This window comes from Cottoperca gobio, chromosome 15 (assembly GCF_900634415.1).
Source record: "Cottoperca gobio chromosome 15, fCotGob3.1, whole genome shotgun sequence".
Lineage (NCBI taxonomy): Eukaryota > Metazoa > Chordata > Actinopteri > Perciformes > Bovichtidae > Cottoperca > Cottoperca gobio.
The window spans coordinates 7,802,344-7,819,695 of record NC_041369.1 but is presented as its reverse complement, the minus strand read 5'-3'; the positions used below and the strand labels follow the sequence as shown (position 1 = coordinate 7,819,695).

General features: G+C 44.6%; 1 protein-coding gene across 5 annotated transcripts in view; it reads left to right on the top strand.

Moving 5' to 3' along the window:
- The first annotated feature begins 4,185 nt into the window (after positions 1-4,185).
- Positions 4,186-17,352, top strand: part of fgfr2 (fibroblast growth factor receptor 2) — a 41,358-nt gene continuing 28,191 nt past the window's right edge. For all 5 annotated transcript variants that reach the window (XM_029449174.1, XM_029449172.1, XM_029449173.1 and 2 more), the window contains exons 1-4: positions 4,186-4,793; positions 6,852-7,114; positions 13,916-14,173; positions 14,516-14,590. In XM_029449174.1, coding sequence (XP_029305034.1) covers positions 6,934-7,114; positions 13,916-14,173; positions 14,516-14,590 — 514 coding nt within the window. In that variant the 5' untranslated portion in view covers positions 4,186-4,793; positions 6,852-6,933. The remainder of the gene's footprint in view (positions 4,794-6,851; positions 7,115-13,915; positions 14,174-14,515; positions 14,591-17,352) is intronic.

The window sequence follows — 17,352 nt, the reverse complement described above, 5'->3', positions numbered from 1 at the left end:
ATCAGGAGTTATACTGCAACGCTGCAGCGCGCCCCGTGTTTCTGCTTCTTGTGCTGCTATTTCCCAATGCAGCTTGAGGGAGTTGAAATGACCAAACTCCCATTTCCAAGCTGGAAATATCAACCCCCCCACTCCCTTCTCCTTGTGCTCCCCTTTCAGCTGAGCTCCACTGCAAGCTCAGTCTGCAGGCATCCCAGCTATTTCAAACACTCTGGAGTACTGAGGTGGAAACATGTGAGGAATCTGGAGGACTGACCCTCCACGCCCCCTCCATCCACTCCCTCTATCCCCTGCTCACTGTTACCTGCTGAGGGGGAGGAGAGGACTGCGGAGTTCTGGCTTTCTGGATGAGGTTATTACAGCGTATCAGTGACAGTGAGGAGGAAGACCTGCTGACTTATGAGGTGATGCCTCCTGAGCTAAAAGCGAAACGACTCCGCTTTGTGAGATGTCCAGAGTGGCCACATGATAAGAGTAAGAGGTTTCTCTCAGAATACTTTGCCATTTTCAAACACATTTCTTGTGTTTCTACCGATTCATGCCCCCTTTCCAACCGAAGACCTTAACTTTCCCCTCGCACTTTCTCTCAGGGTCCTCTTACCTCGCCACATGGCTGCAGAGAAGCTACAGTATATGGTTCGAATTAGACCCTGAGGCGTACGTCTACTTCTTACTTCTCACCCCCCCCCCCCCACACACAGCTCTAAGCATTTGTTTCATATTTGCGCAGGATATGACTCACCCACGTTTGTTGTTTTAATTATATAGTGTCAGTGATATATCGGGAGAAAAAGGAGGGATCTCACTGGGATTTGGCATAGGGAAGTTACAATAACATATCACTGCCATTCATGATTAACGGCAGCACCCTCAAGGAAGAAGAAAGAAGGATCTTCCAAAGGAGAACAATTCTGTTTTGTTCTCTCAACAGTGAATATCTCTGTTAGGCTTCAATAGCATTCAGAGACACACAGGGAGGGTTTCTGCCATTCTGACCCAGCTTGCTGTAAGGAAGTGGATTGTCTATGTGCCGCGGCAGTTTAAAAACGCATTGTATAATGGTTGATTGCCTCCAATAGCAGCGTACACCACAACCATTGCCTTTGTTATCACTAATATAGCACTGTTGGAATTTGAGAAGATATGTTGTGAGGACTGCGGCTGCTTAAAACAAAACGTGTTTGAGGCATGACCCTCGATAAGCAATAGAAAAGTAGGAAACACCTTTATAACAGCAGGCCTGCAGCCATGCTTGTGGCTCTGTGAGGAGGATCGCCAAAAAAGTCATTAAAATGAATCCTTTCGGCACAACGAACGTGTGTACAAAATATCATGCCAATTAATCCAGTAGTAGTCGAGATATTTTGGTCTGGACCAATGTGGTTGGCAACAGGCATTGCTATCCATAAAGCCATGAAGAATGGCTGAAGAGGTAGATGTTACTTGCACCAAGTGAAATATTATCACTATAGTAATGAGGCTTAACAAGTTGGAGATCGTGTGAAAATGCTCTTTTATGAATAATGATGTCCACCCTTTGAAGGTCACAACACCATGTCCAAGTGGAACATGCACACTATTAAATGGACACTTGTTCCATGAGATCTGTTTGATGCCCTGACAAAGACTTGAAAAGAAGTCAATTCTCTTCGGTTTGGAAAGCGTCAGTTTGTTTTTAGGTCTAACATGACAATGACATGACAACAAACCCAACAAACTCTATTTGAGTCCAGGATGCACATCTACTTCTCTCTCTTTAAAGGACTTTAAGTATCAAAAGTTTGTTGCTGGGTGCAATACATCCCCTACTTCCACGAGAAGTCAGTGTATGTTCTTTAGGTTTCCATATCCCACCTGTATAAGTTGCATTCTGAAACACTATTGGCTGAACTAGTTGTGATGTCACAAAATGTCTCTGCACACACACCCAAGTAACATAAGCAAAACACATTTTGTAGTGTAGGGGGACTTTAATGTGAACCAATTAGCCGGCCCGTGGACAAGGGGAGGCAACGGCTCGTTGATGATTAGCTCTCTTTAACAGCATCTCGGATTTGCATAGCAGCAGGAGGCATATTTAATGACTGGTGAGTGGCTCAGCCTCAAACATCACTCACAGCAATAAGAGGTATTCCCACCATTAACACACGGTTCTTGGAGAACCTCTCCAATAAGCTGCCCTCCTCATGAGTTCCATCAACAATGACAAGGAATCAATATGTTCATCTAATATGCGGATGGAAAGCTATTAGTTTGTCACTTTCTCCTCCTCTCACTCTGCTTCCTAATTCCAAACACTGTGGCTGCTGGCACAGGAGGGATTAAGGAAGAAAGAGAAGTGAAGAAAAGATTGGAGACGAAGAGGGACGGGTTGACAGACACCACAGCGCAAGGGTATTGAGTCCATCCAGTTCTCAGTCAAAGGCCCATGAGTCCCTGCGTGATGAGGTTTCTTTCAAATGTGGGGTGCCCGAGCAATGAAAAATAAATTGGGCGATTGTAAATAGCCTTATGTAGTTGGAGTAAAAGAGACACACAGAGAGAGAGAAACAGCAGGAGGTATTTTGTGCCACTCTGTAAAAATGAGTCAAACTCTCCTTCCTCACTTCTTTATTCCTGGCCAACCTGTCAGCTCTACTGTTATCTGATGGCTCTACTGGTGGAGGCAGAGATGGGAGAGGAGAGAAAAACAGACGTAGAACTCTCCATTCACAGGCCAAACCTTTGCCTCAGAGAGAGAAAACCTTGTTAGAGCCTCTTTTCAAAATGAATGGAATACTTTTCCCTCACTTGTAAAAAAGCAGTGGAAGTGAGACAAAAATAAAAAAAAAAGTCTGTGGAGATTAGAGTCTTCCACCCTCCGCTGTGTCTCTTTCAGAGGCCTTGAACGCCTGAACCAATGCAGGAGACAGTCTGAAGCAGTCGGGGACAAGCTACAGGGGCCAGCCTTCAGCCTCTCTGGGTAGCTGTGGACAGATCTCTAGAAAAGTTATGAACTTCAGTTATTCCAATTTCCACAAAAATGCACAATATCATAGAAAAAAACATCTATCACCTTCTATAACCTTAGTTCCTTTTTGCTTTTATGTAACCTGCAGAAGACAAACATATAACCTGCAGAAGTAAAGTAGCATCAAATGTAAACACTCAAGTAAAGGTGCAAGCACGATATTAATTAATTTCACTACTGTCTGTAATATGTTGCTATAAAGAAAGACATATTTCACACACCATCTGCCCTTCTTACAACAGTGAGTGGCAGATGACTTCATAGCAAAGTACTTATAGTGGGCTTACCGAAGTGTCACAAGCTATGAGTTACACAAGCTGGCTGCATGTACGGGTCAATGTCTCAACCCTCAGGCAGCATCTCAGCAGTTGAAAGTAATAAAGTATTTACTGTACATTAGAAAACATTTGAGTATTTCAATTCTGTGCTACTTTATATTTCAATGCATTTATCTGACAGCTTTATTTACTAGTTACATTGCAGTTGAAGTATTACAGTTAAAAGTACTCGTTATGCAGTATGACAACTTTCAAACTTTCAAGGGCTGTTAGTGTCGCTATGCCTGGGATCTTAGATCTATTTTAACATGTACAAGCTTTGTTGATGTTTTTAGTATTTCACCATAAAATAGCAAAGGCTTTTTAACTTTTTGCAGAAGTCTTTTTTATATATATATTTTTTTATTATATTTTTTATGTATATTCTAACATTTTGGCCTTTTACTACTTTGTTGGGTAGTTTGCTCTATACAGTATCATATTTAGAAGCTGATAACATGTTTTCTCTGCTAAATCTTAAAGTAAATTTAGCGGTTAATGCAAGTACTTTTGCAGGACTTTTTCTTGAAATAGGTCACATCTGACTTTATTTTGTGGTATTTTAACTTAATAAAATTATCTGAATACTTATTTCACCACTGCAGCATCCGAACTGAGTGTGTGGATGCTTTGTGCGACTGTGTGCGTCTCCTCCCGCAGATATCCTGCCTTGGCCACTGAGGGGCGTTGTTTCTGCGGGCTGACAGCTCCGGAGCGGGAGCAGGGGCTCTCGCAGGCAGGCAGCGCTGCAGTTTGATGGGCGGAGGAAGGCAGGGCCCAAAGGCACTGCGGCCAGGAAGCGGCTCGAATTACACTGGGGGTGCTTCGGGGGGAGAATGACACCCACTGGAGTGAAGGAGGAGGGCAGTGTGTGGAGACGTAAGGAGGAGAAAAAAGCCTAGTAAACCTGACAAAGCGTCTGAGAAACAGTGCGAGGATTGTCGGCGGAAGAAGAGAAAGAGACGCAAAAGACGCTCATTTCACCAAGGGAACGCACACTGATGGATTTTATGACATTTTGCATCGGACAACTATCCTCACGTACCTTGTAAACCCCGTTTCACCTCCGTAGTAGCTGCAAACTTTCTATTTAGTTGACAAGTGCGCTGCTCGGGAACACTGGGTATGTTTTGCGCCCTGGAAGAAACTTGGTGACGGGGAGGAAAGTTTCGGGAGGACAGCGGTATGGTTTTCCGAGCTGTTTATGAGGGATAACGCGTGTGAACTCGGATTTCTTTGCATGGCATTGGACTACGATGCCAGTCGGGTTTGGAATTTATCCTCTGATCTGAGTTGATGCCGGCTGATTGTGGAATAGTAAACTGAGAAAAGGCAGCGCCTCGCAGATTTTTTTGTTGGTGCATTGTGGAGTTGGAGACATTCCTCCCTCTGGATTCAGCTCATGCTCTCTCCTCCCTTATCCGTGCATGCCAAAACAGAGATCTCCACGATTTTATTCCTCCCTGGTAAGTATTTTCTATTTATGTCAAAAGCTTCCTCACTATCTCATCTGTCAAGGTTTCGGCTGTCATGACAAATAGGCTTGAATAAACGCTCTGCGTGTGTAGGCTACTATTTCTTTTTCTTTACTGCCACACGACAAAATAAGAAACATGTGATTACTTCTAGTTTTCTAACCAATAATTCCATTTTGTTCCCAAAGTTTCTCCATAAAGTTTGTTATTTGATATCTTCCTAAATTCTCACCCAACACAATAATGCAATATGCTTTATTTATAGGCTATGTTCAATCCTTCATTGAAGTCAAATCAGTGAAATCCACCCTTGTTTATTTTAGAAGACAAGGAACTATAAGCACCTTGCATCATCACTTTAGGGCCCATTAACAAGTGTCCTGGTTATTTATTACTTTGCTTAATTTTCTACATTGCATTTATGGTGCCAATTATCCCGTGACCGCAGTTGTTTTTTCACTGCTTGGTGCCGGAGCCCTAAATCACCGAGCAGTTCCAAATGAGCCCCCATTGTGGAAAAAGCCAACTGATTTGAATTTCAATAGGAATTCAACCAGTGCCAAGAAATGTCATTCAAAGCCCGGTTTAAATGAAGGCTGTGGTCATGTATGGAGTCTTCATGTACCCAAAATGTCATGTCGCAACGTGCTTAAAGACGTTTCTTTTTTAATGAGGAGCACATTATTACAACTCCTTAAACCTTTTTCTCTTTAGTTTCATGTGTTTTAGCTTTATTTTGTCTTCTTACCCCTTCAGTTCTCTGAGTGTGGTGTTATTTGATAGCTGCATAATAATCCAGTATTTATTTATTGTGCTCTAGACACTTAAAAGATGTAAAACGAATGGAGGTTTCAGGGTAATGCATCCTGCTGAAGTTTTCAGACAGCGGTAAGCGATTGTTATACTGATTGGTTTACATTTCATTAATAATTCATACGCCTGACCTGTAACTATGCAGAAATATTCCCCTTAATTGCAAAATCAAACCAGTGCATGCCTCTAATAAAGTTAATATGTCAGGATAACATTCATGGATTCACCCTTGCATCATGTGCGCGTCCGTCCGTATCGCGCGTGTTGTCCCTGAGGGATGAATTAAAGATCATTCAGGTTGCACGTTTCCCGAATGGCTGTCTAAAAACTCAAACTACATGTGTTTTTGCGGGTAAAAACTAATCGATACGTCCAGCTGGAGCAGAAGGAGCGCAGGGAAGCGTGACTTCAGCAAACCTCCAGAGACACTTCGAAACGGTTGATCCGCAGATGTCTGGCTAAACAGATTGGTGTGTGTGTGTGTGTGTGTGTGTGTGTGTGTGTGTGTGTGTGTGTCCAATATTGCAATATTGCATTTCAATTAAAGCCTTGCTGGTTTTCATAATCAAGTCAAGCAAATGCAATTAAAGCCTCCTACGAATACAATTAACACGGGTGCAGCAGCGCGAGCAACAGGTTTGGCGCATCTGTTGTGTGGGAATAAACGATGTCCAGCTAAATGAAATGCCACATTGGCTGATATGCCGTCCATCCTGTGCCAGGGATATTTTCAAAACATATTATGCCTCATCCGTCAAGAACATATTGTATTGAAAACACATCAGATTTGTGTGAAATCACATTTGAATAAACTTAAAAAGGTCTAACCTTTGAGAAATACTGCAAAGAAGTGTGACTCAGGGAGACATCAAACTGGTTAGACTGCGAACAATGAGGCAGAGCTCTTAATTTGCTTCTTTAAAACATATTTCATGCAAAGTCTATAATTATAGATGAGAAACAAAGATAGATGCAGGTTGGTTGTGTGTTGACTGCCTCACAGCTCCGGTATGTCTGACTGTGGCACGGCTTGTTTGACAGCATTTTGAAGCACTCTGTTGCTTTCTCGGCTTCATTTTTCTGTGTCACTTTGTCAACAACTAAAGTAAGGAAGAAATATAGTGCCGAAACAAGTCCTGTGAAATGATTCCACACTAATTTTTTGACATCTTTCTGTTCCCTTTTCAATCATCACTCCGCCACCACCTTCCTTTCCTCCCTCTCTCTCTCATTCAGCTCTCAGCCCAGGTGATTGGGTGAATTCCACTGAGTGACAGGCCGACCCGGCAGCAGTTGATGGTTGGGTGGACTCCCTCAGATGGGATCAGTGTCCAGGGGGAGGTGGAGAAGGGGGGTATGGGGAGCACTTGCCCCCACTAACGGGATGGCCTCGTGGGCCTGGCTGCTGGCCGCTGTCCTGCTGTCCCTGCTGACTGTGAGCGTGGCCCGGCCGCCTCTCACCGCCACCAAGGAAGAGGAGGCCACTCTGGAACCTGAAGGTAAGCAACGGGGGGATAGGAAGGGAGTGTGGGAGGTGGAGCAGGGGGGGGAAACATTTGTTTGGTTTGCTTTTAGAGAGAAGGTGTAGGTCTGTCAAGTTTGTTTCCCCCCCCTTAAACCTGACTTCAGAGTTTACGACCTTCTTCATTCTTTCCTGAGAATTCCTGTTCTTATCCAACTTAAACGTCGATGGATAAAAATCCACGATTGGCCTCCAACCAAATGTGGTATATTTAGTTTGCTACAGTTTCATCCATTTGATGTGACACACAACTTGTTTCCAATGTCACTTGAACACTTACAAGTGAGTATGTGAAGTTTCATGCGGAGAAAGTCTTTTGAGCCGTTCTATCCGCTCGAACCTCACTAACATGTAGAAGGAATTCATGTAAGATTTTTAGGGGGTTTAAAATAAATAAACTGAAGGAAAACAACAAACCTCAGCATGGCGTGCCTCTTGTTTTCTCACCGTGAGGCGTGTGATTCACACTTTTTTGTTTTATTTCTCTTGCCGATGTCTGTCGTAGTTCAGGGTATACTTGAGTGTTAAAGGCAGGTTTGAGACCCCGTGTGGAAGGACAAGGGAGAGCTGTGAAAGAGGGTGGGACAGTGTTTATCCTGGCATTTCTCTCATGCCCTGCTCGCCTGGAAAGAAGCATAAAGAGGGAACGAAAGAGAGAAATTAGGAGACAGAGTTCAGGGCTTTGTTTTGTTTCTTCCAGTCACGACTGCTGCGTTTTTGGCAAAGTTTGAGAATTGTAATATTTGAAAGTACATTTCTTTTTTTGGTAAAACAAAACCTTTAGAGAAACATTTTTGTGAGAGCTTTTTCTTCTTCTCCATTTTCTGTCTCCAGTCTGGCCAGAGACTAGCTAATTAGAGTTGTTGTGATGGATGGTAACTCACATTCCAAAGCCTTTTGTTCCTGGGCTTTAATCAGCATGCTAATTGTAAGTTGGGCCAACAACAGAGCATCACTTTTCTAAGCCACCTCCCCCATCTCTCTCTCTCTCTCTCTCTCTCTCACACACACACACACACACACACACACACACACACACACACACACACACACACACACACACATACACACACTCTGTACCTGGTCTTGCCCTTTGCCATAGAGGTCAGGTATCGTCCTTGCGTAGCTCTCCTCTCCTGCTCTGTCACATACTGTTTGGCTCCAAGCCTGCGGGTTCAGAGCCCCACATGGCCCGGACGCTACGCTACATGGCCACAGAGAGAGTTTTCTCTTTTTCTTTAGTTATACAATCCTCCAGGAAAAGTCTAAGAGGATTTGTGGATATTTGACTTCTCCTTTAGATGGAGAGATTACGGAGTGTTGGGCTGCGGTGAAGTCATGTGACTGGAGATTAAGTGGCTAGACCTGGGGGTCACATGATCAGGATCAACAGAGCACAGAGATACTAGCCTGCTTATCTGATCCCCGAGTCAGTTTCCCTGCTGCACATGGCAAACATACATTAGATTTTTGACTGTGTGTTGTGATTGAATCAATGCGTCCAGCTCCGGTTTTGTTGTGATCTCCTTCCTGATGTTCAGCGCTGGTGACACCTGTAGGGAGACAGGCTGGCTGGCCCCGCCTCCCCCTTTGCTGCCCTGCAGCCTGGGTCACACCGCTTGCCTGTGTGTGTGGGAGCAGTAATTGCTGTAGATTCGTCAGATCGCATATCAATGTTGTCTCTATAGAGCCTACGCCTGCACTCCTGGTGGCCCTGCTAGTTTGTTTACCTATAGCCGGTGTAACAGTAGAAGAAGAGCGAGTGCGCTGGTTAAGGCCTCCACAACAGACCTATTGTTGTCCCTGTAGCCACTTCAGTGTGTTTACCTTGTCCAGGCACTCTGCGTGATTAAAATACTCTGACTGGAGCTGAATAACAATGGTACCAAACACAGCAGGTGTGTGTCTTTAACATTGGCATTCTCTGCTCTCACATTGCATTTAAAGCGGAATAAATGTGGCACATTGGAACAAAGGCTGAATGTGAGCGCAGCTGACGAAAGTCAGCTCATGGTTTGGCTGTACTTCCATGCGATCCCTGCCAAACTCAGCAAAATGCTTTGATCAACATGGAGGCAAAAAGAATGGATGCTTGTCGACCGAAGAAAAGTTTTATTCCTTAAAGAGTTTCTTGGCACTGTAGGAAAATAAATTGCTTTCTTTTCTGTATTTATTTGCTGCATGACTTATTTTAATCAACTGGTTTGTTGTACATTATTTAATAAGATACACAGCCAGCTTGTGTTAAACATAGTAGCAATTATCTTTATTGCATTAACAGCCATGATGATTATAGACTGCTAATTAAGATCATTGTTTTCAGTAGTTGTATGTGAAGGTGGAAATGTGAGGGAGTTGCAGGCTTATTATCTGTAACACTGTGCTATCTACACAGTAGGAGTGCGGTGGTAAAAGTATAAAAGAGTCAGCTGGCCGGTTAATGACACAGAGTGTGTGCCTGTGTGTGTGTGACTGTGACTGTGGCGATGGCAATGGAACTGAACTCTAAACAAATGCAGTGTGTCGGCCGCTGGTGTGCTGGGGGAGCAGTTGGGCTGAATATACGGCCTTCACACAATGACTTTTATTAGCCTGCCGTTGGCCGGTGTTAATCTGGAAGGTTTGAGTGTGTGGACTGTTGTTTGCCTTGGCTGATGTGCCAGAAAATACCTTGTCACTCCACCGCTCAATCTCACACCTGTCTGATAAGAGGCTGGGAAGAGCTACTAGCTGTGCCAGCCTGAGCCACAGGTCTCAGTGGACTGTCAGCATGGATAAGGTGCAGGATGATGGAGGAAAAACACTGACTGAAACCACTGAAAAAATAAATAAACATAGATTAAGAAACTAGACTCTGACGCAAAAATAATGATGCACAAGTATGCATTTTAACTAGATAATGTTACACCTTGTGTATAGGTTTTTTAGAGTAGTTGTAGTGCTTAGGATGATAGATCATCCTTTGATTTGTTTTAGTATAAGGCACTAAACCTCCTGCATGCTCACCTTTCTGAAAAAAGTGGCACTTCTAATGTAAAAGTTTAAAGCTGATCTGAAACTAAACAGCGGTTTTGATAATCAGTTGATCATGTCAGTAATCTTTTCAAAGAAGAATCCAAGCGTTCTCTGGTTCCAGTTTCTCCAATGGGAGGACTCTGTTTTATATCATTGTAAACTGCATATCATTGGAGTTCAGACTGTTTAATTGAGCTAAACAAGACATTTACAGATGTTACTCTGAGCTGTGGGAAGTTGTGATGGGAAAAAATAATTGGCAGATTCATCTATAATAAAAATATGTTAATCTTTAGAAGCAAGAGCTAAGTAGAGGGAAGCTCTATTCACTAGAGCTTCAACCTAAGATGATGTTTTGGAGATAAGGGGTTAGCCCGTGGGTTAGAGGGGTCGGTTGGGGTTCAGAGAATGCCTTGATGAGGGGTGAAGGGGTGGGTGAAGCGGAGGGGCTGTTGCCATGGCCGCCAGCAGGAGCCAGTTCATGGAGCTGCTCCTTTGTCATAATAAAAACAAGCTAAGGAAGGATTTGAATTTGAAAAGACACTGACATCAGAAAAGAGGGAGAGACAAAAAAGGGGAGAAAAGTCCTGGGATTTGACTACGTGAGGAGGATACAGAGGAAAAGAGGAAAAGGGGAGGGATAAGAAGGGCAGCAGAGATAATGTAATTTGGCAGGGTGTGTGTGTGTGTGTGTGTGTGTGTGTGTGTGTGTGTGTGTGTGTGTGGGCAATGCATGCTGAGTGTGTGCCTTCGAGATGGCAGTCATTACATTAAGTTCCCCTTTCCCATTGTGCAGAACACGACAGGGAGGAGATGGGAGAACAGATTTGCAGCTGAATGTGCTTTTCTGCAGAAGTAAATTCATACGATCATATATACGTCTGTCGTAAACTTCGCCCTCGCCACTTTGCCAATATGCCTGAATGGCTCTCGCCGGCTTGACAGACACACAGAAAGACGAGCATAAGACGTTGGTGGGAATTGCTTGCTGCATTTTGCCGCAGAAGCTCGAGGATGCGAGACAAATTATTGTTAGCCAGGACGGTATGAACGAGGACAAAGAGATATAGGGATGAGTGCATCACACCCGATAGAAACTTGCAATAGCTGTCAGAGAACGAGAGAGATGGGTTTTGAAATGGAGGTGTGCTTCAAGAGAAGAGAGGCACAATGATAGTGATGATGGAGGGAGGGGAGAGGGAAAAGCTGCTTGATAGAAATCGAGCAAAAGCACGAGTGTGTGTTTGTGTGTGTGTGTGTGTGTGAGATAGAGAGGCCCCCGCCCCCCTCCTGTGGTGCAGAGGCAGATGAAACTTTGCAGAGATGAAAAATCTGCAGTGAAGTGTTTCAACTCTTCAACTGAGCATGCATCCCTGGACCTTTGTAAACTCTCTTCAAGAGCTGGGAAGGTGTGTGTGAGTGAGTCAGTGTGTCTGTGTCTGATACATTTATTACTATTTTCTCAGTGTGTGCAACTGTTTCTTTAGGTTCTTTCTGCATTCACTGCGTGTGTGTGTGTGTGTGTGTGTGTGTGTGTGTGTGTGTGTGTTTACGTGACACAGGTTCCCATGAACAATCGGGCATGCTGGAGGTGTCAACAGGTTTGGGAAGGGTCAGGGTTAGGTCAGCAGGGTCAGCGGGGTGCGGGGGCTGGAGGCGTGTGGGAAGGGGGAAGCAGAGGGCAAAGCTGAAAGAAAGGTGAAAGAAGGAAATGAAGGAGCAGCAACAACAGGAGGAGTAGGAGGAGGAGTTGATGGAGGGGGACAGATGGACACAGCAGTGATAAGAGATGATGAAGACCAAACTAACACGTTCATGCTTTCTTTAATCAGACGCGCCATTTGGAGAGATTCCTTTCCATGTTTACCTCCTTGTGTCTGTATGAGTATCATCTTTCTATGAAGCACCTCAGTGCCCTCCCTTTCTCTTCAGTGTGCTGACAGACAGTGCAGCCTGTGTATGTATGTTCCAGGTGTTGCGTTGCTGCGTCAGCCCTCACCATTTTGAAATCCTCCCTGCCAGCAACACTGTTTGGTTTCCCGGTAGTTACGACATCTCTTAATCTCTAAAATTAAACAGCAGAGGGAAAAACTGAAGCCAGTAATAATGTTAAAGCAAAGTCAGTGGCCCCCGGTGTGGAAAACCATGTCGTAAAAAAGGTAGCGGAGACAGCTCCCCATCAATCAGCGCAGGAGCTCCACCTCTTATCAGACCACACACTCAGTCCTGGGTGGGGAGGGAGGGGTAATTATTTCCGGATCGAAGGAAAGAGGGAGAGAAAAAGAAAAAGGACTGTACCTGTGTGTCTACTTGCCCAGGGGGAACGTTTAGAGGCTTGCGCACATGCCTCGACTGCTGGCTTGTGGCGGAATGACTTTCCCTTCGTGTCGAGGCTGGAGTGTGTGTGTATACTTTACATTTAACACACACGTAGGGCAGGGTAGGGGTGGAATGTTGTTTTTGAGATACTGGAAAGGCTGCGAGTGCCACTGCCTCGATAATTACACATATCAGCCAAACACTACATATTCCTTCATCATTGGCTTTTTCGTTTGCTTTTCCGTTGTTGCTACTTCCCTCCCCTCAAATACTTTGCCCCTTTCCTTCAGTTCCCTCTGAAGAAAGAGATTTTCTTCCAGTTTTGTTTCTCACTGTGGATAGTTGCAAAGATATCTACGTTTGAGCTGAGTGAATGTGCACATTTATGCATGAATGTGTGCGTGTTAAAGTCTGGAAGAGCCTCAAGGTAACTGGAATTGGCTTCGGTGTGTATGACTGAAGAGAGCTTGTATTTCAGGCAGGTTTTCCCCCTTTTGCTCAACATTTTCAAGAGTTAAAATCCATCCTGATGTAGAAGTGCAGGCTCCGCTACGGACACTCAGAATTCCCTTTGATATAGTGGACATTCACCTCGTTCTCTCCGTGCAGTTGTACAAGTCAGAGGACACGGTGTACACACATGCTCACAGGCGAACTTGGATTCTTTTACTTTGGAGTCGACAGGAGTTTCTTGCTCTGTGCCTTGGCCGGTAGGCTACAGCCAGGTCAACGTTTTCGAAGCTTAGGCGCAGTCAAACCCAAAAGGAACGCCAAAAAAGAGAGCGCCCCCTCCCCTTCCCTCTTCTCCCTTCCCCTGCCTGACAACCGCTTCCATCCCAGACCTTTCTGGCTGCTTTCCTTTCTGATGGGCAGACGTGCTTGAGTTTTATTATCTTTTTTTAGGCTGCAGATATCTGTATGTACTGCTCCTACTCACCTACAGACATTGGCTGCTTGGCATCTATGCTAAAATGGATGGGTGGTGGTGGTGGGGGTGGAGGCTGTCTCTCAACACAGTGATGTCCAATTCTCACCTGCTCGCACAGCATCGATTGTTTCCCCCCCTCTACACATGCTGCTTTAGCCGTAACTGCATGCTCTGAATCTATAAATGCCAATCACACTGCACACTTGATATCAGAACAGTGGTATTTTCTAAGGGCATCTTTTCAAATGACTGGCTGGGAGTTTGTGGTAACCACATGTTGGGTGTGACGGTTTAAAAATAAATAAATGGGCATCCTCTTTTCTGTATTGTTCCTCCTGCACAAGTTGGGGGTTATGTGGTGTTTTTGTTTCTGTTTCTTACACTATGGCTTTTTTCTTCCTCTCCCACCTCTCTTTCCTCTTTCTTGTGCTCCCTCTTACTCCTCCAACTATCCTTTGCCCCCTCCTCCTCCTCCCCATCCTCCTCCTCCTCCCCCCCCCCCCATTCGCTCTGCAGAGGCCTCGAACAAATACCAAATTTCTAAGCCCACGGTGTGCTCAGTGCACCCGGGGGAGTTGCTGAAGCTGAGCTGCCCTCTGCCGCAGACGGGGACCATTACCTGGACCAAAGACGGCAGCTCTCTGGGCACCAACAATCGCACGGTGATAGAGCAGGAGGTGCTGCAGATCCGCGATGCCACGGTCAAGGATTCGGGCCTGTACACCTGCACCAGCGTGGGCAAAGACACGGTCTGCTTCATAGTGAATGTCACAGGTGAGTCAGGGATAAGCCAGGTCAGGATGGGACAGGGAGTTTGGAGATTTAGGGTTGAGCTGAGCTTGGTTGAGTCCAAGTGGAAGTGGCCATGGAGCAGATATGTTCAGGGATGACTAGCCTGAATTCTGTTCTTTCTGAACGACTCTGAGGTCTAATGTGTGTGTGTGCAACTACAGCAGCATAGGACCAGATTTATCCAAAAAAAAGTGCCCCAATCTAGCATGTTTGTGTGTGCAAATGTGCGACAAAACGACTGCATGAACATTTGTGCATGCGATACTGTGCGGGTGTGCATGCGGGTTGCGAAAGGGTGGCAGTAACCGTGGTTACTCTGTGCAGATGCCATCTCGTCGGGGGATGATGAGGACGATACAGAGCGATCGGAGGACACTGGGGCGGACGGAGAGCAGATAAGTGAGTATAGGAGGAACGAAAATAGGGATCAAAGAATTAATGATGCGCTGCCCTTCCTCACCAACTCCCACTCGAGCAAGGCACATTAAGAGACAGTAGAAGTGAAAACCGAAAACAGTTCAGTGCCCGTGCGCACTGATCTGACCCGGTTTTCTCTTTCTCTGTCTGTGAGACGTTGTTTCTATCTTGAACTCAACCCTCATTCACGACCTTCTCTGAGTAAAAATAGCAAATGCATGACCCTCATTCATGAGAAAATACCCACATTTTACCTCCTCATCCCAGAAAGAATAATAAACTATTTTGATATGGTAAATCACAAAATGCTGTTCAGCCTCTCAGATATGGAGATTTCCTGCTTTTCTCTGTTTTATAGCATATTAAACTGAATATCTTTGGGTTTTAGACAAACCAAGACATTTAAAGTCATCAAACTGGGGTCGACATTATTCACAATTTTCTGACGTTTTATAGACCAAATCATTGATTAATCGATTAATCTAGCAAATAAATGAGTTGCAGCCTTACTTTAAAGTAGCATATCTCCCCATTTCTAGAGCCTGAATTTTACATACCTTTGAAGCCATGTCCTGGTCTAACACAGTAATGAGCAGTCCCTAACAGCGTGTCTGGAATGCTGTTTGTGATAGCTGAACACTTACAAAGACTTAATCCCTAAAATATATAATCCATAAAGCTTTGTCACTGTTTATTACCACAGTTCAGACTTTTGATTAAGGAAGGAGAGAAATCGGATGGTTTCTGTTATTTTGTGATTGTGAGGAGACAGCTGTTAGCAAAGCCAAAACTCCTGTCAGCTCTGCCCTACACCCACATCTCTGCTATGCTATAGCTCAGCATTCCTGTCTAGGCTTAAACTATGAGATTTTGCAGTGCATGTTGGATGTGTGTGTGTGTGTGTGTGTGTGTGTGTGTGTGTGTGTGTGTGTGTGTGTGTGTGTGTGTGTGTCTCTCCAGGGAATACAAAGATTCCTGACATTCCTTCAGCTAGTGTCCCTCAGGTAGTCAGGCCTCATGGAGCCAGCCAGTCAGTCAGTCAGCTGGGCTCATCCATTATGAAAGACAACCCATCTGGACCCAGTTACCCACCTGATGGACCTGTGTGTGCGTGCGTGCGTGTGTGTGTGTGTGCGTGTGCGTGCGTGTGAGTGTGTGTGTGTGTGTGTGTGTGTGTGTGTGTGTGTATGTGTGTGTGTGAGAAAGAGAAAGTTTTTTTACCCAAGTTTGTGCATTGTTGAGAATCTGGGCTAGTAATGTGGTTATGAAGCCTCGTGCACACATGCATGCGCACACATACACTCACTGGAGTAAAGCTGAGGGCTTCCACATCTTGTTAAAATTCTCCACACGCACTGCGTCTCACCGTGAGTCCTCCTCCTCCACTTTTGGGCTGACTGTAATTGCCTGAAATCCATTAAATATGGGGGAGAGAGAGAGGAACTCAGCAAAAGGAAAGAAAATGGGGGAGAGGGAAAAGATCCAGCCATTCTGCTGGTAATAAGCAGTTTGAAAACAAAGGGAAAGCTGTTCTGGCAGTACAGTCAAGTTTTCTCGCCGTGTGTTTTTGAAAATTCAAAACCGAGATTAATATTAAGAGAAGGGGGGAGAAGAGGAGAAGGAAAATAGGAGGTGGGGGGTGTTGTTGGATCAGTACCAGCACTTCTCTGAGCATGGCGTGGAGCCTTGGTCGAGGCGCCCAGGACTGGAGCAAGGGAGGGGGGTGAGTGTAGGCGTGGGAGGGAACGAGAGTGGAGAGTGCGGGGTGTAGCTTTATGTTCGTGGCTTTTTCTTGTTTTTTCTTTTGGAGCTCTCAGAATGCATTGGGCAGCAGGCCACTGCAAATAAGAGCATTTTGATTTGACTTTGTGTAGAAGATTGAACAACAAAAGCCCTTCCAGAGTGTTTGTCCATCGTCAGCAGTTGGTGGTGTTATTAGAGGAGACATGAAAGAGCCTCTACAGGGAACCTGTGAGGGCAGTTTAAGGGAAGGGTGAGGGTGGAGGAGGGTAACACTGATGAAGTTTAAGAGCCATGTGGAGCTTTGCTTTCTGCGTTCAGTCCTGTTGTTGTTACAAAGTCTCTGTCCCGTTGACGACTTTGCACATTATTGTTACATCATCACTCACTGTCATAGTGCCTCCCCTTTAGGAAAAGCTGCACAGCAGGATTTTAATGGAAAATCAATTCTGTCTCACCAGCTAATGTTAAGTCTGTAACATAAAGCACTCATACACAGCCCAGAGAAAATAGTTGTTATATTGATAATAAACAAATGTTAGATATTCCCTGGTGTCCTGCTATATGCTGTTATGGGTACTGAAGCGGAAAAATCAATCTATTGAATACAATAAACAGTGTTTGAGGCCTTAGCGATTTTATAAATAAAGTCATTAGTTTATGACCAACATATTTTATGACAATGAAGTCATGATTTCTAGAAAAAAGTAGTAAAAAAGTTACGAGAAAAAAGTTTTGACTAAAACATTTTAAAGACTCGATCAGCTTCCCAAAATGGGTAAGGGGGTCCTTTATGAACACACGAAAGGTGTGCCAATGTTTGAGCAGTTTTGGCTATTTCACATATTTAACAGTGATTTCAGTATTTCTATTTTATCTGAGCTCGACTCACTTGTTTGAGTTGGTGAGACTCAGGATTTAGCTTTACTTGATTTTGTTTGTTGGCGGAGAAACATCTCCTTCTTCTTAATCACTTTTAAAACTTTGGATTAGCAAAAACTAAA